Source organism: Bolinopsis microptera, chromosome 10 (assembly GCF_026151205.1).
Source record: "Bolinopsis microptera isolate Bmic1 chromosome 10, MBARI_Bmic_1.0, whole genome shotgun sequence".
Lineage (NCBI taxonomy): Eukaryota > Metazoa > Ctenophora > Tentaculata > Lobata > Bolinopsidae > Bolinopsis > Bolinopsis microptera.
The window spans coordinates 13,648,578-13,671,339 of NC_087081.1; the positions used below are offsets into that span (position 1 = coordinate 13,648,578).

General features: G+C 37.0%; 1 protein-coding gene across 2 annotated transcripts in view; it reads right to left on the reverse strand.

Annotated features, from left to right (window-relative positions):
- Positions 1-666: 666 nt before the first annotated feature.
- The window catches only part of LOC134821832 (intraflagellar transport protein 57 homolog), a 32,341-nt gene continuing 10,245 nt past the window's right edge, over positions 667-22,762 (reverse strand). The window contains exons 2-12 of one of the 2 annotated variants that reach the window (XM_063832638.1): positions 6,233-6,341; positions 5,636-5,743; positions 5,449-5,513; positions 4,996-5,066; positions 4,779-4,861; positions 4,540-4,647; positions 2,863-2,934; positions 2,494-2,615; positions 1,942-2,014; positions 1,458-1,601; positions 667-1,097 (exon numbers count right to left, since the gene is read on the reverse strand). In XM_063832638.1, coding sequence (XP_063688708.1) covers positions 996-1,097; positions 1,458-1,601; positions 1,942-2,014; positions 2,494-2,615; positions 2,863-2,934; positions 4,540-4,647; positions 4,779-4,861; positions 4,996-5,066; positions 5,449-5,513; positions 5,636-5,743; positions 6,233-6,341 — 1,057 coding nt within the window. In that variant the 3' untranslated portion in view covers positions 667-995. Of the gene's footprint in view, positions 1,098-1,457; positions 1,602-1,941; positions 2,015-2,493; positions 2,616-2,862; positions 2,950-4,539; positions 4,648-4,778; positions 4,862-4,995; positions 5,067-5,448; positions 5,514-5,635; positions 5,744-6,232; positions 6,342-22,762 lie in introns of both variants that reach the window. The other variant, XM_063832637.1, reaches the window with a different exon arrangement.

A 22,762-nucleotide genomic window follows, 5' to 3' on the forward strand; every position in this document is an offset into this window, starting at 1 on the left:
CGAGAAGTACCCACTTCATATACTTTATCGAAGTTTGAATATTGTCACTCCGCAAGCGTTTTTGCCAAATTTTCGACGCGCACTACGCGCAAAAGCATTTAGTTGTTATCAATTGGCACCCGCGCGTTCATCATAAATTTCAAACAGCTATAACTCAGCGAGATTATGTCCGTTCTAGCTCATATTTTCACACTAAATAGAAAATAATGTGATCTTATTGCTGACAAAATATGAATATAATTACTTTATTTGCCTTAGAGTAATAGACTGTCAAAGTTTAAAACGCGCATTGGTATAGCACGTGACTAATAAGGCCAAATTTATACTTCTTAACATATTATCGATCCTTAGACATCATACTATTGTGTCCAATTAGCGGTTAGGTCTCTAAACTCGTAGCAGAAAACACGTCTTTTTGCCCGTAAGAGCCTCTACTAGTAGAACAAAACGGTTTTTACAGAAACCGTACTCGATCCTGACCATAACCCACTTTGCAACTTAACTGAAAAATTTTCTTTTCTTCGATGAGACTCTCAAGTCTCAACCTAAACTTATTGATTAAAATTGTTTCTGGCCCTCGCGATAATCACAAGATCAGAGACACATAAAATGTCACACAAAAATGAATAGTGAAGACGTTTTAGTTTCAGAAAATTTAAAAAGGGATTTAGTGGTTCAAGAAGCTGAAAAACAAATATATAATATGATACAGATAACAAACTATTTACAGTAGATGTCAGGCCATAACTTAACATCGAGCCTTCACCCTTCAACGGTAAAAATATTAATCAGATAATTAACTAATCAGATAATTAACTATTAAGCCGAGTTGTCCTCGTCAATACGACTTACAACTGTCACTTTCAAAGCGAGTCCAGTTGACTAACTAACACACAAATTAATCTGGAACAGAAAATTCAAAATTGACGTAGGGCATTTTCACCAGCTTAAAACAGGCCTGTTCGACAAGAATCTGAGTTACAAGCTCTAAAAGCTTAAAAGGAGGTCTTGAGGTCGCTGAAGTGATCTTCGGAATTCATGTCACGTGTCATGGCAGTTTTATCGTTTACTTTAGCTGTTATAACAACGTGCTGTAGCTGAGGAAAATGGTCTCATCAAAATATGGATAATATAGATGTGGTGAAAATTAATTGTTTTGACACGTGATCAAAAGCTGGCACTCAGCCATATATGGGCATTAAATCAGGTTACCAAGCCAGACCCTTTCCCATTTGATTTTTCTCAGTATATAGACTGTTGAAGAGTTTAATATCACTTCATTGTTAAAAATGATTCACTTTCAGTAAAGCACTGATAAGAGTATCATTAATTATTAAAGAGAATCAAGTAGTATAAAGTAAATCATATCTGTATATTCAACTATATTTCAGAGAGTAATCGTCAATTAGTTAGTCACTTAGTTAGTCACTTAATTAGTCACTTAATTAGTCACTTACCACCCCTATGCGAAGTTCCATCTGGATAAGCTCGTTCTTGACTTTAGTGATAGCTTGTTTAATCTTGACCAGCGGTCCGGAGTCAGTCATAGTTGTTCCTTTTTCGTCCATCTGAGCTTTTATACCTTCCAACTCTTCAGTGATCTGACAGGAGAAGTGCAGGCTTCAAACACAGTGCGATCCCAAATAGCTGACATGTGACTCAACTATCAGTAGCTTTAATGCGATTGGATGAAAACAGAGATGATGTAATTGAAATATCTTAGCTTGTTATCGGACAAAACCGTTACAAATACAAGTGTTTGATTTAATTTGTCAACTATATAGCATCCAAGTTAAGTTCCAGGATGATTTGCACGACACCGAGAAAGAATCTTTCTAAAAGAACAGATATTATGGTAAACATATTCTAAATTAGATAATGACAACTTTAATAGTTTTATTAACGATTTAAGTAAGTGATATAATCATGATAATAATGAACCTGAGCGAGGGTCCGAGACTGATCCGTTACGGTAGATCCGGCACTGCGATATTTCTCTTCTATTTCTGCTAATCTGAAAGATACAAATCGCATCAGTCATCAGTTATTGGGATGTCGGATGCTCCATTTATTGAATACATCTTGGTTCTTAAATCTTAACACCCTGATTAAAACTGGCCCGGTAAATATTTATCAGGAGCAACCATTTTTTGAATGCACGAATGAAAGCCCCCCGTAAGGGGATTATCTCTAATGGACTAATTCATTGTTTACATCATAATCAGTTAAAATAAAAACCCAATGGGCACTCCTGAAAACATAACTACAAGAAAAATATATCAAAACTAAATAGAAAAGTGAGGTCAAATGTAATAAATCGTAACAAACTGCATTTAATGGCATTAAACTTTTGAATTTGTAATTTAATGGCAAAGCAAATTATAGAAAATGTAATAAAATTCAAGCAAAATTTTTGTTCATGAAACCCACAGAATACAATATCTCAGTAACTTCCTTAACATTATCAAGGACTATACTTATAAAATTATTTACCGATCCTTTAGTCGTCTGTACTCGGCTATTGGTCCCTCCATCTGACTGTTTATATACTTCTCCCTGCTTGTTATCTTTTCTAAAGTCCGTGTTATCTCCTGATGCATCTGGTCCAGATGTGTCTGTAAAAGATAAGGTGTTAAAAGATAATTTGTTAAAAGACCTCACAATTCGTTGTATGACGTTCCCGTTCATCACATGGTAATGACTCATCAAAACGATTTTGTTGGTGAACCGGAAAATAACAAATTTAGCACTACTGATGATTTTTCCACAGAAGAGTCCCAAATCTAAAATAATGAATCTAAAACAATAACAATATAATATGAAAATTATTTTATAAAATTTAATAAAATGAGCGGGTTGAACCTTGCTGGCGGTTAGAGATGTGCTCATGTTCTTCCTGTTCTCCAACATCTGATCTAAATGTGTTCTCCAGTCCTGCGAGGCTGAGTCCTAAAGGTTCTACTTTAAAACACGGCAATTAATTAATTCATTAATTAACTAATTATCCAAATATCTAACTAACTAATTGTTGTCCAAAATCTGATCTGAATGTGTTCTCCAGTCCTCCGAGGCTGAGTCCTAAAGGTTTTGCTTGAAAACATGGTAATGAATTAACTTATTAATTAACCAATAAACAGGCCTTATTTCATTAATCTGTTCATTTCAATCAGATGGAAACTCAATAATACACAAAATTATGAGCCCAAAAACAAAATTAATAGCTTCACTACATAAATCTGAATCTATCAGAAATTGTATATAAAACAAGAAATCAGTAAACTTCAACAAATCAGGTATCTCATTTCCTTGACACGTTTCTCCTCCAATACCTTAAAATCATCCAAGTAAACGGGCCTGATATTGCAATAAACCTTCACAGCCCTAACTAATCCCACCACTACATACGAAAACATGACTACAACGAAGAAAGAAACAATTTGTCGTGTAAAGTCGGGACAACAAGCCACGTTTCCACGGGAGTTCCTGCAACAGCCAGCCGCGCAGCACATGACCGTCACGTTGCCGTGGAGATCCTTACAGCACGTCTCCTCGCGCTGACAGCACCTGCCGCCGCAGCAGTCCTCGTCCTCGTTACAGCAGTAAGTTTTCAGGCTCCACGGAATACCCTCTATATCAACAGCAGTCTCGTCAGGTGAACGTCTCATGGGACGATGGTTGTCGGTCAGGGTGAAGTTTCTCTCTTTTTTGTGGTGAAAGCTGTGTGGGTTGTCGTGAGCTTGTGGCGTTGCCCAGTGAGCACAGCAAATCAGTTGGTTTGGAGTTTTGGTTTGAGTTTTGTTGTTGAAGGGACATGCTGTATGCACGTCAACTCCTCTCCGTTTTAGATCAATGAAGTCTCGACAGAATTCTTGGGATGGTTGGCTAAAGGAGAAGGATGCTAACAAAACCATGATTTGGAAGACGCAAGCCACCCTCCTTGTATTGCTCATGTCTTAAATTAATTAGTGCTGCTAATTACTTGTTTACTCCAGCTTAATGTCGGTAGACATTTTTATTGTTTATTCTTTACAGCACTTTACAGCACAAATAGTTGAGTAAACTCTTGTAACGCAGGCAAGTTTAAAACAAGGAGAAAAAAGCAATAAAACACCGTATGCGTTTCTTCACAATTGGAAAAACATAAATAAAGCCTTACAAATCGTTTCCGTTGCATGTTTTTATGCGCTAGAAAGTAAGTCAATGATTTTTGGAGTATTACGGATAAAGTGTTATTTTTACCAATACCTAAAAACAGAGTGGCGCGTGTTATAATAGACCAGAGGGTCTACAACAATCAATAAATATTATTTTAAGGATACTATGGAATAGCTTTCTCGTGTGATCTGACAGCAGTAGTATTAGTTAGATTCTTTAAATTTAAATCTTTGAATCTGTGAACCGAAACGGGGAATGCAAATCCATTATAATTGACGACCACTATGGTCCTCCTCATGACGGCCAGAACCTGGCCGTTCTATTGGGTGATAAAGTGAACACTAATTAGTAATTAAGCTGTTAGGTATTACAGATTCTACAGACCTTATCACTACGGAGGTGCACTTTAAGGGATGGCATAACTCTCTCCACCTCCATTTTCCACTCTAAGGCGTCTGTACTCGATTCTAACAGGTCCTCCTGCTTCTGGACCTAGCATTTAAATCAATTATTCATTGTGACTCAATTGATTCTAGATTGGTCAACATGGGGAAATCTGTAACAGGTAACTGTTTGTAATACTGGTGTGAAATAACGGTGGAAACAGAAGATAATGATGGTACCTCGATTGCGTCTTGTGATGAAGTATTTACTTCCCCGATATCGAGCATTATTTCATCTTCATAATCCTCATCTATGTTTTCATCTGGGAATATTTCACTTTTGTGAACAAACTATTAGCAAGCACAGAGCTTGAAGGGTAACTGTAATCGATAATCAGAGTACTCTTGACACTTGGCCCTGCCAAAAACACGTTTATTTGTGGTATAGCCCCAGTACCTTCTATTTGTTCGTCCATAGGGTCGTCCTCTATCGATTCTTCGTTTGCTTCCTCCTCAGTGTATTCAGGCCTGACACAATAACAATTTGATTCAATTCTTGTTCACTGAATATTTATCTTGAAAGCAATTTTGGACGATGCAAAAGTATTAGCATCATCGGACATCGTATCGACTATTGTCATAAGAAACAAGAATGACGATTTTCTTCTTTTTGTTTACGAACTAAACGTGCGCGCAGCAATTTTCTACCATACTAGCTGCTGACAAAGTTTATTTTAATCAATAAAATATTTGTCGGTTTTCGCGCGTAATAGCTTTTTAACGTACGATTTACAAACTAAAAGATGGGATTCGTGAGATTGCACGGATATGATAAGATAAACAGAAGAAGAATCCGTATATAAGGAATCATATAACAGATGAAATTGAAGTTGGAAGAAGTGGTAATTACCTTTCCCAAGAGAACTGCCTCATCTCCAGTGCTTTGCTTGCCAGCTGATTCAAGATGTAGCAAACCTATCAGGGGATATTTTATTTATGAAAATTCATTATTTATAATCATGTGAATTGAGATTTGAGTAAGTCAATGTGAACCTCACAATAATCAATAAAACAGCCAAAATATCCAAGCTGAATACCTCGTCGCCACACCCGGCTTTTAATCTAGAGGGAGGAAAGTCGGTGTTTAGGCCCAGCGATTTTACTTCAGACATGATACTTGATACCACTGCATTAGGGTCGTCATCCTGGAAAAGTGGAGAGGTAATTCAAATCAGATTGTAATATTTTCCAAATATTTGGGGTGACCATTTTATCGTGTTTTAGCTAATGTAATATGTTACAGATTTGAGATTGAACAGGTTGGATCATATCAAATTAATATTACTGATCAAAAAATATTGTAAAAATTGGCACAATCAAAATTTTTCCAATATATTTAGCATATTGTATTGACAGTTCGTGGCTAGAGTTGAAAGCCAGGTAAACCAAGCTCCTCTTTCAGGAGTTACAAAATATATAGGAGCCATGCCAGTGTCATATTCAAGCTTTAAATTTAGAATCAAAACAAGTCCTTCATATTATGGAGCCAGGGTGTGAACTGGCTATATATCGTTAAAGTATTTCCATCCCATTACATAATAATACTTGTATATTATAGTAGTGTTGAAAGTATATATAAAGTAGTGTTGAAAGTATGAAAATCATATTTTAGCTTATAAATTACTAATACTAACTTCAAGGGGGGCTTCGAATCTTTTACCGTTTAATTCCAATAACCAAGACAGTAAGTTGCTGAAAACAAAGAACTGTTCTCCAGCACTACCTGGAACAGCAAAGTAGGTCCTGAAACAGCCAGCCATCAGAAGTAAAGGGTTAATTGATGATAATCTAAATATACTTGACTAGAATGGACAATTTCATTTTCATAAGAAATAATCCCCGAAAAAAGTAATAATAAATTGTCACAGATGGCCAGTATTCCCCAGTATTATAAAGATAAGCCTGTATTGATAAATTTAAACCCCCTCTAGCTATTATCATTGTAATGATACGAATTATGTGGCTGATAAAATGAGCCATATTCACAACGAGATTTACCGAATGATAACAAAATGTTAAATGGAAGGACAGAATTATATTATCTATTAATCACTGCTTGATTCATCTGACGATGATTTTAGTTCTATCCGTCTCCATTTTTATTCTTGGAGTAACTCCGGTGTAATAGGTTTGCTGGCGGTTTACAATCTTATAAATATTATATTTTGATGATAGTTGGTGACGAAGTGAGAGTCCCCAAATATTAATATTAAAAATTATTAATATTACTTATTAAGACGGTGTACACAAACGTTTGTTGATCTTAAACTTTCTTTTTGGGTTCACTGCAAACATTTCCAATCTTGATACAATGCCAGTGAGGCGGCATTTCTATCAATTTTGTCCATTAACAAAACTGTATAGATTGAAAACCACTATTGTTTCTAGTTGCCCTTGTTTGATAATTGCAGATCTGGGGATTCATGAGGAATTGAGGGACAGCAGTCTTGTACATGAATATAAGAGTTCAAAACTTTAACGTTTCACCCCAGTTAATTGACTACAATCTAACAAATTGCTGAGATACCAGCAGTTGACAACTTTACACTGCCTAGACCACATGAGATTAAGGGAGAGGGTTTGTTTTTTAATGGATCTTTTGTTATATCCTAGTAGCAGAGTGTAGTTGGGTGTGCACTTCGAAGAACAATAGATTTTCAGGATAGACCGTACCCTTTTGAATTCTAATCCTTCAGTTGATATTTCTTCTAATCAACCAGGTTTTAACATTTTTGTTAGGCGTACAAAATTCTTGGTTCTTTGATATCGGAGCTGCTCCAATCTCTCATGGTGATTTAAGCTAGATGTTGATTAATGAAGTAATTACTTCGTGACTAATGTATAAATTGGTTTAAAGATTCTGGCAAAAATGGAGCTCAGCGTATTATATCCGCTTTTAACTCGTAAAAGCTGCAATGCTATAATTAGAAATTAACACATTAAAGTTTAAACACTAAACGCTTCTTATTAAAGCTATTTTCTAATTTATATTGAGGTTGAGAATTAAGAAAATTCTCGCTCCTAAGAGCAAGGGAAAGTAGTTACATCTAAAATTTGTACTTTTTGAGTTATAGGCATTTTAAGCCTTAAATCTGCCATTTTTGGCCCTTTTTTACGATGAATTTTACTAAGTTGTTTGAGGCCAGATTTCATAGCTTAAAACTCAAATCTGAGAGAAATCCTACACCAAAAATTTTGATATGATCATTAGCTACACTCACAAGACATTTTGAAGCGATATCTGCTGACCCGGGTGATAGGTGATTTTTCATTTTTCGACCTTGTTCAGTCTGTAACTTCGTCATTTATTGTTCAATTATATAATCCTTCTAGGGGTTTCTTGTACGAATTGTAAGTAATGTCCAGTAAAAAAATCAGCCAAAAGACTTTGAAAATGACCAAAATATCGGTATTACAGTGCCAGACTTCTCAAAATTTCCAAAACTTTCGAAAAAGAAAATAATTATTTATTCGAAAGTGAGTGCTCTCAAAAATAATTTTTAATCTATAAATCTTATTGTTTTGATGTATACTTTCTTAATATGAAGTTAACTACCGGGTCCCGGCATAAAAGGTTTTTGTGTCCCCATAAAGCTAGAATGATACTACATACTAAAAAACTGTTGCTCAGCTATATTGAGGAAGGAGTGTTGAGACTCTATTGATACTTCATACTTTAGCTAAGAACTTTAGTGGTATAAACCAGCACTATCTGCGATTAATGAAATTTCAGCTATTGGGGATTATATGATGTTCACTGTTCATTGTTACAGCCACCGTTCCGATTTAATATTTAGCGACTTCCACCAGTAGCATTATTCCAACATCTTTCCACTCTTTTGCTCTTTTTTATTGATACTATTTCGTTGAAAATTTCATCAATATTGCTGTTAAATATTATATGTAGTATGCATAACTTATAACCTTTATCTTAATTCCAAACTAATGTTGTTTTAAAAATCTGCTCCTGAATTCAAGAAAATCTCGACGAGGTTTTGCCAAATGCTTTAATAGTCAGTGACATCTGCAATCGTACTTAAGGGGGCCGGGGGGGGGGGGGGGGTCTTCATCGAAATTATCTCGAAATTGATTTTATAGTTGTTTCTGATAGAGGGGAGTTACGGTATATCTATCCGCTGCTTTTGGTCCAATGGAAATATATTATTCTTCTCCTACGTTTTTGAGCAATCACCCTGAAACTTTCAGGATATGTTCTAGGGATCATTTAGAAGAGATATATTGAGCCGAATTTTGAGATAGGCCTTATTTTAGAACATTTTTTATTCGATTTTGAAAATCTTGGATCTAATTTTTTGACGATTTTTCCAGGTCCAAGATTTTCAAAATCAAATAAAAAAGTTTCTAAAGCCTATCTCAAAATTCGGCTCATCATATCTCTTCTATAGATTTTTAGACTCGATTTTCAGGGCACACGTTTGAAAATCGCTCGCGCAATACAATTACACATAAACGCTGACCTTTGACCAGCGATAATTTCGGCTAGGAACAATATTTTTTCATGGGACCAAAAGCAGCTGATAGATATTACTCCCCTCTATCAGAAACAACTATAAAATCAATTTCAAGAGAATTTCGATGAAGACCCCCCCTCCCGGCCCCCTTAATCATGACTGTACATCACCCAAGTCCCGATTTAATGTTCCAGTATACTAAATATTCCAGTAAAATAATAAATGATAAATTTAATTCAGGAATGGTCCTCGAGGACGAATCCGAAATAACGCCCTGTCCAAAAACTACAAGATGGACCAAACGAGACTACAGTCTCCTTGTATTAGCGATGATGGTCAAGTTTGGGGATGCAGTGGAAATGTATTTGCCTGGAGTGATCACACAAAAAGTAGCCTGTGAGCTGGATGTCTCATTTTTCCAGGAGGGGACTCTTTCTATCACCTTCTATGTCTTTATGGGTGTAGCTACACTAGCTGCTGTACCGTTGGCGAATAAAATTGGAGATAAAACCACTTTGCTCTGTTCACTGTATGGCTCCATATTTTTTACCATATTCTGCGCATTGGTCCCAAATTATTATACTTTTCTACTTTCTAGAGCTCTCATAGGGCTGGGCTGTGGGTTGAACTTGACAATAATTGGAGTCTTTGGTGCTAAAAATATATCTTCCAAGGAGAATCTACCAACATTTTCTTTCATCCAAGGTAGCATAGCATTTACTTTCGGATGCGCATGGGCTCCGCTGCTGGGTTGGCTGCTTCTTGATACACTAGGCTGGCGGGTGTTTGTCCTCTTAACATCCATTCCTTTGTTCATCCCACCAATAATCATGCTACATTTTTTCGACGAAGAAGATGAAACTACTGGAAGTGAATCAACGAGCCTACTCAAGAATCAAAATGAATCTGTCGAAAACTTTCCTGTGAGAGTTCTAAAGGCGAGCATTTTCGGGGGCTTTAGACACTTCATAGGATATGGAAGTATCATGCTTCTTCCAATGATCATCAGAAATTACAATTTATCCGATAAATCTGTAGGTGCCGATAAATGTGAGGAAGTTGTACATGGAGATCAATATATGATCCTTGCTGCGGTAAATGGCCTTGCTAATATCCTGGGACGGCCGATTGGATTTTTTCTTAGACCACACTTCAAGTTTATGCCTCTCCAAACCACATTTATGCTTGGTTTTGCCATATCTTACGGGATCATCCTAGCAAGACCTGGTTTACTTTTTGAATCTATAATGATGGGAATAGGGAAATTATGCTATTCTATGGGAGGAGCAGAGCAAAGCATCCTGCATTACGATGTAGACTATTTTGGACTCTCAGGATTGTCTTTGGGTGGTTCCCTGATGTTTTTGGGCTGCACAGTGGGTACTGTAATAAGTACCACTCTCGCTGTTTTCATTGATCCTTATCATGCTGTTATGGTAGGTTTAATTGTTAGTCTTGCACAGGTCGCTGTCATCTATTCATTCCATGAACGGAAGTGATTGAAGGCTTGATAACAGACTTTGAAGGGACTATCTTCAAAACGTGATAACATAACAGTTTTGGTTATTTCAAGAATATTCAGGTAGTATTTGTCCTCATGTGATTGCATAATCCTTAACATTTGTTATATCCGATTGAATTCTTAAGAAATCTGGTAACACTGTCCTAATTCTGGATAACTTTTTGTCCAAACTTGGTAAATGGGTTTTGAACTTTTTCGAGCTTTCTTATAAGGAATTCAGGGGATCATGTGAATTGTGAATCTTGTGATTATGTGGTATTATAATTTATAGAATTGATTTATTCTGTTTGAGTGGATTTAATATTTCTACGTCATACTCATGAGTATGAATATTCTCAATAAATGTATTTAATTGTAGTTATGAAAATAGTAGTTGTACGAGGCTAATACAGAAGCCACACAAAGCTAACAGCTTTCCTGAACATAAAATTAGATTGCCGGACTTCAATTTTCCGTGAGGGCAGATACTGTTTAACTCACCCTTAGCACATTTCTGCATCAGCTGTAACCGTTTATAGTATTACCTTGTCTTTGAGTATTTGCCATACGTTTCAAGGAAAAGAAGAAAATCGCGATAATTTAGGAAGAATATTTAATCTATTTTGCTCTGTAGCAAGTTTAACTGGACAAGGACAAAAGGAAATCGCGATTATTTTGACCAGAAATCGCGGCGCCGCGATTCATGGTCGCGGTCCACGGTTCATGCTACCCTGATCGCATTATGAGCCTAAATGTTTTTGGTTTTCTGGTAATATTTAGGTAGTTAATCCTGTCTAGATTTGATCATGTGGGGCCTGACTGCTATGATCGCTGCCTATGAATCTGAGAAGAATGTGATACATCCTGGTTCCTTTATAGCGTTTACTATCTACTAGCGTGTTATTGCACATTGAGCTGCTGAGTGCTGTTTTGTCTGTTGCCGATCGGGAGAGACTCAAGGATCGAGGGACAATAGTCTTACATGTTCTGGAATTGCCGTTCACACTTCACACACTACACATTCTCGACAATTTCCAGTCCCATACTATTACTACACGCTACACGTTCTTAAATGTTATCAAGTGTCTAAACGCACTCCATGCCATGTGATGATAGGAAGCGGGAGCTCTGCCTTCAGAGGTACATATCGACATGTTTTCAAGGTTTTTCTAGTAACTACTTTTGTTCATGCTACCCTGATCATTATTAGCCGAAAATGTTTTTTCGATTTTCGGAGTCAATATCTACATTCGGCTTTGGACGTTTTTGGTTCCATATACAGTGGGGAGGGGGGGGGGGGCCAAAAGTCAGTTTTATAGTTTTATAGTTTTGATACTTTCAACACTACTATATAACAAATAATTTGAGGTCCCAATGTCAAAGCGATAGAAGAGACTATGACGTGACCGTTTGTATCCTAAGCAACGCATCTACTTCCTGGGCTACAGTATTGACTTCGCCATTTTCTCCTCCCTCACCGCCATTTTCTCCTCCCTCTTCCTCACATCACTATGGATCTGAATTCTGTTACCAATGTTTTAAACTCGTTTTCATTAAATGAGCTGAAAGCTCTCAAGGCCAGTGTTGAGAATGTCATGAAACTTAAGAGAAATTCTGTTAAATGCGAGGACTTCTTGGAGTTGCATTCAGATTTTGTTCAGAACAAGAGTGTTCAACATGGCACGTTGATGTCTGAACTTGAAACACTTATGGCCAAGCAAACTGCTGTGAAAACTGCCACAAAGTGGCTCACTTCGACTGGAGAAGAATATGTATGGTCTTCCTCAAATGGACACACCACGACTAAGGAGCCAATCGATATTTTAAATTATCCTGGGATATCAGAGCTTAGGCATGATATCAACTCCAAGTTTGGCTGCAAGCTAAACTCATGCCTAGCAAGCATGTACAAGTCTGGTTCTTGTGCAACTAGGTACCACAACGACGACGAGGTGTCTCTTGACCAGTCGCAAGGTATTTATGTAGTTTCATTTGGAGCTGAGAGGACCATCGACATAATTCCAGAAAATGGGGATAAGCGATGTAACAGTAAATGCTATATCACCCCAAAGGACTGTAGTTTGTATATTATGAAACCGGGGTGTCAGGAATATTGTCTTCACAAGGTTCGTGCAGAGAGCTCAGTTAAGGGGACTCGGTATAGCTTATCTTTTCGCTGCCAGATACCGAAGACAGATACAAATGTAGTCAAGGAGCAGATTGCCCGCACTACAATTCCTATGCCGCCCACCACCACCTCAACACCAACCCTTAACTACCGAAATACTCCAAGAAAACCGAAGAGCAGGAAAACCACTGTCCTGTTTGGTACGTCAATGACAAAATTCGTACGGACAAATAAGTTGGGATTCCGGGGAAGGAAAGTAATCAATGTGTCTCAAAGTGGTGCAAAAATTAGAGACATCACTGAAAACATTCATAATTTTCATAAAACTCATGCAGCTGCAGAAGCTGACGATATTGAAAAAATTATATTGAGTGTTGGTACAAATGACATTAAACATTCTAAGTATGGGGTTCAGTTCCTTAGGAAGTATCTTACTGAATTAATTGACACCACTAAGCAGTTATTTCCCGCTGCAATTATAATTATCCAATGTTGTCTTCCTATTAAATGGTTATATTCCTACATAGCAAAGAATGTTCTAGATTTTAATAATCTACTTAAAGACTTATGCCTAAATAATAATTGCGTGTTCTTAGACTGTTTCTCAGTCTTTTTAACTCGAGACTTTAGATCATGTAATGAACTTCTATACCATGATTGGCTTCATCTCAACATGAGAGGAGTAGGTTTACTGTCCACTTGGCTTAAGTTTGTTGTAAACGAACACAGTTTTGACAGGGTTGTAAATAATCTTCTGGGAATTTAAATCTTTGATCTTTTCTTCCATTTAATATTTTGATTAAGACGTTGCGCCTAAAATTAAAACTCAAACAAATCTCTGATTTAATCTTTTTCTCAATTTTATGCCTCCCATTTCAGGTACATTCGGTCACTGTCCATTTTCCAATATGTTAGACAATGAATCGTTTAGACTTAGAATAGGTCTTTTTGCATGCAAAAGGCCTCGTACACAGTCAAGAAATGCACTTATACATATCAACACGTTTATACCTAACAAAATTTACACATTTAAGTCTCCATACACCCCACACATCAACTACAATTATCATAATCATATGTTTCTCTTCTATTCTCTCATCATGACTTACTTTCTCCCAATTCTTCTCTCCACGGTTAGGTCCATGAACACCGTATTCCCCCTAGATTCTAATATTCATTCCTCTCTACTCCTTGACAGCCCACGTTATCTTATACCATTTCTTGCTTGCTCCCACATCAAACTTTTCTTTGTAATTATCTCCTCATGGTTTATAAGAAATGTTCTTCTCCCTGGTAAGATGAATAGAGTCAAGTATTCCAGCCGCCTCAGGCGTCTAGTCTCTTTATTCATTCTTTGGATTTTCTCTCTTAACTTTCTTTTGATAACTCTTGTTAATCCTTCTATGCTTAATCCAGGTCCCAACTCCCTATCTGTACTCTACCAAAATGTCCAAGGTCTCATTCCTTTCAGTAACCTAAGCTCCTCCCATCCCCTTCTTGATGGAAATAAGATTTCCGAACTTCAATCCTTTGCTAACATAGAGCAGCCTGACATAATTGCCCTAAATGAGACTTGGCTCAAAAAATCTATTTCTAGCAACGAAATCTTTCCTTCTTCTCAATATGAAATCTTCCGCAATGACCGCACGAGAAAGATTCATCCTCAAGATCCTAATAACCCTAAAAAGTTTAGGGAAAATGGAGGTGGTGTTCTTTTGGCTGTTCGGTCTGATCTCGACGCCACTACAACCCGACTACCAGTTAGCCTAGGTGCAGAAATGCTTGCCGTTAAAATTTCTTTTCCTAACAAAGAGAGTATTGTAATCTGTACTTGTTATAGAGTAGGAACTCTTGGGTTACCTAATCATGATGTCATAGTTAGTTATATTCGCAAGCTAGTTTCCAAAAAGAATCCCCCTAAAATCTATGTTATTGGTGATTTTAATCTCCCCCATACAGACTGGCTATCTTCATCCAGTACCGTACCTATTGAGCAATCCTTCATAGATTCTTTCAGTGATCTTTCTCTCTCCCAGTTGATCACATCACCCACCCATAAAAGTGGTAATATATTAGACATTCTTCTCAGTAATTATGATAACACAATCGATAACTTGAATGTCTGTGATCCTCATTCCGTGTGCAAATCTGATCATTTTCCTGTCACTTTTTCAATTAAAAGCTCCTTTTCCCGTAAGAAAACTCCTAAACGTAAAATCTATAATTTTAAGAAAGCAAACTGGGACATGATTAATCGTGAATTATGCTCGATTAATTGGCAAGTCCTAGAATGCCTAGATCCTGATTCGTCTTGGAAGTTAGTTAAAGACTGCATTATGAATTTAGTTGATATACATATTCCTAAAGTAATTATTAAATCAGAGTTCCAACCCCCGTGGTTCGATAGTGAACTTTTTTCTTCATGCCGTAAAAAAGATAGACTCAGAGCTAAATTTAAAATTTCTGGTTCTATTTCTGATGAGTTAAAGTTTGTTACTAGCCGTAAAGATTTTAAGAGGCTCTCATCAGCCAAAATAAGAGATAATCTTTTTAATAGTGATGATCCAGCGCTTATAACTAAGAAGTTTTGGTCACATGTTAAGTATAAATCTAACTCCTGCCGTATTCCTAATTGTGTTAGTTATTCTGGACAGCTTCGGTTCAATCCCAAAGATCAAGCTGAACTTTTCAATTCTTTCTTTTATAACCAGTTTTCGGATCCTTCACTTTATGACACTGACATCTCCTATGTCAATGATGTTGATTTTGATATTGACTTCGATCATCGGGATGTTCGTAAGCTTCTTTCAAATATTAATTCAAATAAAGCCCAGGGACCAGATGGCATACACGGTAAAATTCTAAAAAATTGTTCCGTAGGTTTAGCTTACCCTCTAACATGCATTTTTCGTGGATCCTACAACAGCGGCTACATTCCACAAGAATGGAAACTTGCAAATGTTGTCCCAATATTTAAGAAAGGTAAGAAAAGTGAGGTTGAAAACTATAGACCAATATCCCTTACTTGTTTAGTCATGAAAGTTTTTGAGCGCATTGTTAAACGTAAACTGCTTTCTTTGACAAGTACCCTTCTTGATCCCAGGCAGCATGGTTTTCTAGAGCACAAGTCATGCACAACCAATATGGTTGATTTTTGTGATAGCCTGGCATTGTCTCTTAACGAAAACATTATCAATCATGTTGTGTATTTTGATTTTGCTAAGGCATTTGATTCTGTAAATCATGATATCCTTCTTCATAAGCTAAAGACCTTATATAACATTGATGGTACACTTCTCAAATTTCTTACCAATTACCTTCAAGGCCGTTACCAAAGAGTGGTTATTGGTAATGAGATGTCATCTACCCTCTCAGTTAATTCTGGTGTCCCCCAGGGCTCTATCCTTGGTCCCTTACTTTTTGTATTGTTTATCAATGATATTCCTCTTGGCCTTTCGGATAATACTGATATTGTTTTGTATGCCGATGATACAAAAATCTGGCGTAAAATACATTCATCTTCTGATAATACCAATTTACAAATGGATATAGACTATCTCTCTGACTGGGCACTTAGAAACAAAATGCGATTCCATCCAGCAAAATGTAAAGTGCTTATTGTTTCAGGAAAACCATCTTTATCTCCTCCATTCGCATATAATCTTGATGGCTCTCCTCTTGTGTATGTAGAGTTAGAAAAAGATCTTGGAGTCGATGTTACTCCTAAGCTCAGTTGGAATAGTCAGTGCGACAGAATTTATACTAAGGCCTGCCAACAACTTGGTATGGTCAGAAGAGATGGCCATATTGTCATTGATCAGAAACGTCGCCGGGCGCTTTACCTCTCCCTCGTTCGTAGCCAATTCGAAAATTGTTCCATAATCTGGCGCCCTTGTAATAAATCACTTAGTGATAAATTAGAAAGTCTCCAAAAGAGAGCTATTAAATGGATTCTGTCTGAAGAGGGCCGCAGTTATCCACCTGAGCAATATGTCAAAAAGTGCAAGCTTGTCGACATTCTCCCTTTGTCTCAAAAGTTTGACTTGAATGATCTTATTTTTTTCCACAAAGTTCTGAACAATTTAATTCCTGTATGGCTGCCTCACTATCTCACTTTATATCAGGGCACTTCTCGACTAAGACGTTGCCACCTCGACAGTCGGTCTATTGTGTCATCAATTTTACCTAAGTTAAGTCAGAATTCACACACCTTATGTACCTCAAATAGCCCACTGGCAAAATCATTTTTCTACAGAACTCATATACTGTGGAATGGACTCCCTTTACCAGTAAGACAGATTGTGTCTACAAGTGTTTTCAAAGCTGAGGTCACTAAGCATCTATGGAAATGTTTATTGGATAGTGAAACAACAGCCTAGCCTAGTCTCTTTGCTCCCCATATTATTATTATTTTTGTTTTATTAATTTTTTTATCTACCTTCCTATACTTTCAACATCATATCACACTTCACCCGCACACCTCACACATTAATGACCATATCAGACCTGTATCTAATGTATCTGGAATTTGACGTATTGAAATACCAATTTTGACTATATATCCACAGTTATTCACCATGGATTTGTTTGTTATTAAATAGTTTTTCATAAATTTTTGGATTTAGATTAATTCGATGTAATGGGTCCAAGTTACTGCAGACATAGTTCACTATGTGTTTACCGTGTTTGGGTGCCCATCATATTTTACAGATGGGGGCGATATTTTGAACGATTCTATTTTATATTCATCTATTGCTGTACTCTGTAAAATTTGAAAAGTATTTAATAAAAAAAAATATTTGAGAGATGTTGCTTTGCAGATGGCATACTGTACCTACTTGTACAAGGATTCCGTCACCAAAATTTGAAAATTAGATTTTTGGGGGCCACACCCGATCAACATTGGATTGCTTATACTGGTGTTTGTGAGCATGTTAGAGACTCCATTGTAACACATTGCAATAGGTCATTTAATCCGGAATATAATCTGAAAAGATGGTGCAAAACAGATTTAAAATGACGAAATTATCAAGAAATTTGTTTATCTCGTTAGCAAAATTGATTGGGTACTCAATGATTACCCGATTACGACACCGTAATTGGGCTCTCTGCACGATTCCCATAATGCGGATCTAGCCCCAACCCAATCACCTGATCACACGTAATGAATAAACTCGTTATGCTTCATATCTCGGTCATCTGAGAAGCTAGAACTCTCATTTTTTCAGGACAAACGTAATTCAAATGGCCAAACACCATTCAATAAAATTTGGCTCGATCCGACTATCCAAACTATCTAATAAATGCGAAAATGAACCTTAATTTGAGGAAAATGAACACGAATATTTTTCGATTTGACAAATTCCTCGAACCAGTAGTATAGTGGTAGCAAGTCATACCAGAAAGAATTATTTCAATTGGGCACTTAGTGATTGAGCTATTAAGGCTAACGTATGGGTACTGAATTTTGGCCCCCTGTACTTATAGAGAACGTGATATTTGACCCGCAGATTTAAAGGAAAATATGCGAATTTGTCGTGGAGAACTTAAAAAATCGCGAATTGTCGCGACGATCTGAGAAAATCACAATTTGTTGCGGCAAACATTAAAAATTGGAATTTGTCGCGGAGAATGGGGAAAATCGCGATTCCGCACGTGCCGCGGTTCCCTTTTGTCCTTGTAACTGGAGTAGGGTCTGCATCTGGAGCAACAAACTGTTCGAAATGAGTTGCAGTTTGAGGGGACCATTGCATATAATGATGATGGAAAAACGTTCAAATATAGTCCTAACTAACGCTGAATAAAACGATCTTTTCTGCCTTTTATCAGTTCTGTAGTGAAATGACATGTTCTCTTAAGTAGCCCAAGTATGGGGTTAGCTTTGGAAACAAGCGATTTACACTCTGGACAAACCCGCCCTTTCCCCTCGGCTGCTGACGTCCTTATATGTGAATGCTCCCATACCCACAAATCAATTGTTCAATATTCCAGCTCAAACTTTTGAAGCTATCAGTATTATAACTATAAGTGTAGACTGTCCCTCATCACGTCGAGACCAATGGAATGGATATAATTAGTAATAGTTGGTGCACAATAATATTAATGGCGGTATGTCAACAAACTCCGCCCTATAGTGACCCTATAATAATACTAATTATAGTACCCTATTATAATAGTACTATATACTACATATGACTAGGTGGTATTAGGACATGATACGATAAGGGAAAGTATCGACTGACTCCGAAAAACAAAGACGTAAAAGTTATTAAGAGTTTACGGGTACAAAATCAACATAGATAAAACTTTGAGGGAGAGCCAAGTTTGAGCTACAATATGAAACAATTGCACTCAGCACTGCCACAATTGAAATTTGTATCTGATGAGGGCGGTAGTAAACTGACCACAGCTATGCTTAATAAACCATATCATTTATAATTTAGTACTAAACTTTGAACTTATTTTGCGACTAGTATGCGACTAATTTAAACAGTTGGTCAACAGAGTTCAGTTCACCGAGGTACTAATATTAAGGAAATTAGCAAAGTTTTATTGTTAATAAAATTGATTTGAAACAAAAATGTTTGCCAAAATTCACGTTACATTTCTGCTGACGTCAGCAAGGCTCGGACCCCCCTCCTTCCTCCCGTCAGCAACCGTCAGCAGTTTCATACCCCCCTACCCCTCGGCTGCTGACGTCATATGTGAATGCTCCCATATATATATTGTATTCTTAGGAAAAATTTCAGAGAGTTTGCTTTCAGGATTGAAATAAATTATATTTATAATATATATATTCCTTTGTTCATCCCACCGATAATCATGCTACATTGTTGCATTGACGAAGAAGGCACAGCTACCGAATCAACGAGTCTGCTCAAAGTTGAAAATGAATCTCAGTCCGTTAAAAACTTTCCTGTGAGAGTTCTAAAGGCGAGCCTTTTCGGGGGCTTTAGCTATTTCATAGGATATGGAAACATTATGCTTCTTCCAGCAATCATCAGAAATTACAACTTACCCCATGAATCCGTAGGTACCGATAAATGTGAGGAAGTTGTACATGGAGATCAATATATGATCCTTGCTGCAGTCAATGGCCTTGCCAATATCCTGGGACGGCCGATTGGATTTTTTCTTAGACCACACTTCAAGTTTATGCCTCTCCAAACCACATTTATGCTTGGTTTTACTATATCTTACGGGATCATCCTAGCAAGACCTGGTTTACTTTTGGAATCTATAATGATGGGAATAGGGAAATTATGCTATTCTATGCAAGGGGCAGAACTAAGCATCCTGCATTACGATGTGGAGTATTTTGGACTATTAGAACTGTCTTTGGGCGGTTCCCTGATGACTGTGGGAAGTATAATAGGTCAAGTGACAAGTACCACTCTCGCTGTCTTCATTAGCCCTTATCATGTTGTTATAGTGTGCTTGGTTGTGGGTCTTGTACAGGTTGGCGTGATTTTGTCATTCAGTGAACAGAGGTGACTGAAAATTTGATAATGGACTTGGAAGGGCCTAGATCTTCCACATGTGGAACATGTATTATTCAAGAGAGAGAGAGAAAGAGAGAGAGAGAGAGAGAGAGAGAGAGAGAGAGAGAGAGAGAGAGAGAGAGAGAGAGAGAGAGAGAGAGAGAGAGAGAGAGAGAAGAGAGAGAGAGAGAGAGAGAGAGAGAGAGAGAGAGAGAGAGAGAGAGAGAGAGAGAGAGAGAGAGAGAGAGAGAGAGAGAGAGAGAGAGAGAGAGAGAGAGAGAGAGAGAGAGAGAGAGAGAGAGAGAGAGAGAGAGAGAGAGAGAGAGAGAGAGAGAGCTCTAAGTTTCATTGTCTAATATAATATGCATATTCATTATAAGTAACGTTTTGTCCAAACTTGGTAAATGGGTTTTGGACTTTTCGAGCTTTCTTATAAGGAATTCAGGGATCATGTGAATTGTGAATCTTGTGATTATGTGGTATTATAGAATTGGTTTATTCTGTTTGAGTGGATTTAATTTTTAAGATCATAATTTAAGTAAATGCTAACTCACTATTAGTATTACCATTGTTAAATTATTTGAGATAAATACAAGTTAATTGATAAAATTTATTAACCACTTCAATCTTTCATGAGGAAACAAAAATACGTATTTTATTTTTCCCGTTTTACACTTCCGTGACTACCAATTTCTAAATCTAACACTAACAGCTTAACAGGAGTTGTGCAACCGATAATTTTAAACACGACTAGCATTAATTGTTACGTAGTAAATTACTGAATGAAATTAACGGTTACGATTAAAACGTGGTATAGAAGTCATTCAATTTCTGTGGAGTATTATCAATTATCATTAAAACAACAACAACAACAACTATTTCAATTCTTGATGCTGACCTGGTACTCTACTGTATCTCTATGAAATCAAGACAGCCTGTCGAGAAGAGAGCTGGATTGAATCCAAACGAATGAATTCAGTCCTACCCTGTAACCCCATCTGTAAATTTTGGTGGCTTCCAGGCAGCCAGACCGAATATTACCATCCCATCCTTCTAGAGTTCATCACAAGTAGCGCCGTTCTTGAAGATCTTTGACACCCAGACACACCCCATTGGCGAACAAACTTAAGATATAATTTTACATGCTCCCGAAGGAATCTCAATATGGTCTTTCTCATCGTCACCAGCACTTTCACTGGAATCACCAGCACCAGTCTACTGACCAGACTAGCAGGATTCACATTATCGCAAGCAGGGTTGGCTCACATACCGAATTTCAGGTGTACGGAATAATCTGCTTGACTGGGCCGGGCTTCTTTGATACTGCCATTTTGACAAGAATCGATGAAAATAGGGAGAGTGGTACATACTTATCACTTCACATACACATCCCACCGCTATACAACAGCGTTGTATATAACTTTGCCTTACACGACTGTTCATTGTTGAGTTTAACACAACAAATAAATTACAAGGTTTAATCAATGTCATACACTGGGTTTGACAGTTCAAGATTTATTAATCATCATAGAAATAAACCCTCAAAGAAATTCTTACGATTTGATGAGTGGGATAACTGATCCCAGGTCGAGCAAGAATATTCTTTTAAAGTTATATATTAAGCTATATATTAACTACTAGAATTAAACTTAGTAGCTACTAGTGTAACTACTAGTGTAACCTGTGCCTAGCTGAGGAATAATAAAAGAAGGTTGAGAAAAAATAAAAGAATATTATATTCTTAAATTTATATTCAACTGTTATTGTTAACAAATTATGAACATAAACTTAGAGTGCCGGACTTCAATTTTCTGTGAGGGCACATACTGTTTAACTCACCCTTAACACATTTCTGCATCAGCTGTAACCGTTTATAGTATAACCTTGTCTTTGACGCACCTTATCAGCGCGGGTGCTATGCCTAATTTTATCAACGATAGAGTATTTGCCATAAGTATTTGCCATATGTTTCAAGGAATTTTAATTTCTTTTGCTCTATAGAAAGTTTATATTTATTATAACAGGAGTAGGGTTCGCCATTGATACATTTAAAGGCCCGCTTGTGGATAGCAACAAACTGTTCAAGATGAGTTGCAGTTTGAGGGGACCATTGCATATAATAATGGAAAAACGTTCAAATATAGTTCTAACTAACGCTGAATAAAACGATCTTTTCTGCCTTTTATCAGTAGTGAAATGACATGTTCTCTCACTTTTGTGGATGGAACTTCATTTGGAACTTCGTTATGGTCATCGGACAGAATGAGGTTTAAATCACTTTACATCTTTAGATCTATCGAGTATTATAGTAGTGGCAAAATTTTGCAGCTCAGTTGCATTTTGTGGGCGACTTTGAGTTGGCGGCATGTTGCCAGCATTGTGGTATCCTTTGTATAAGTTTTTCACTATCACTAATCACTATGTTCGTAGAAATATTTCCTTTGCCCTCATGACCTCATGAGCTGTTGTCCGTTACAGTTCGCCGTTGAGCTCGCTAAAGTTTGTTATAAAGTTATAATATAGATTGATTGTCTTAACAATTGATCATTATTCTCATGGTTCAAAATCTCATGGAGATTTGG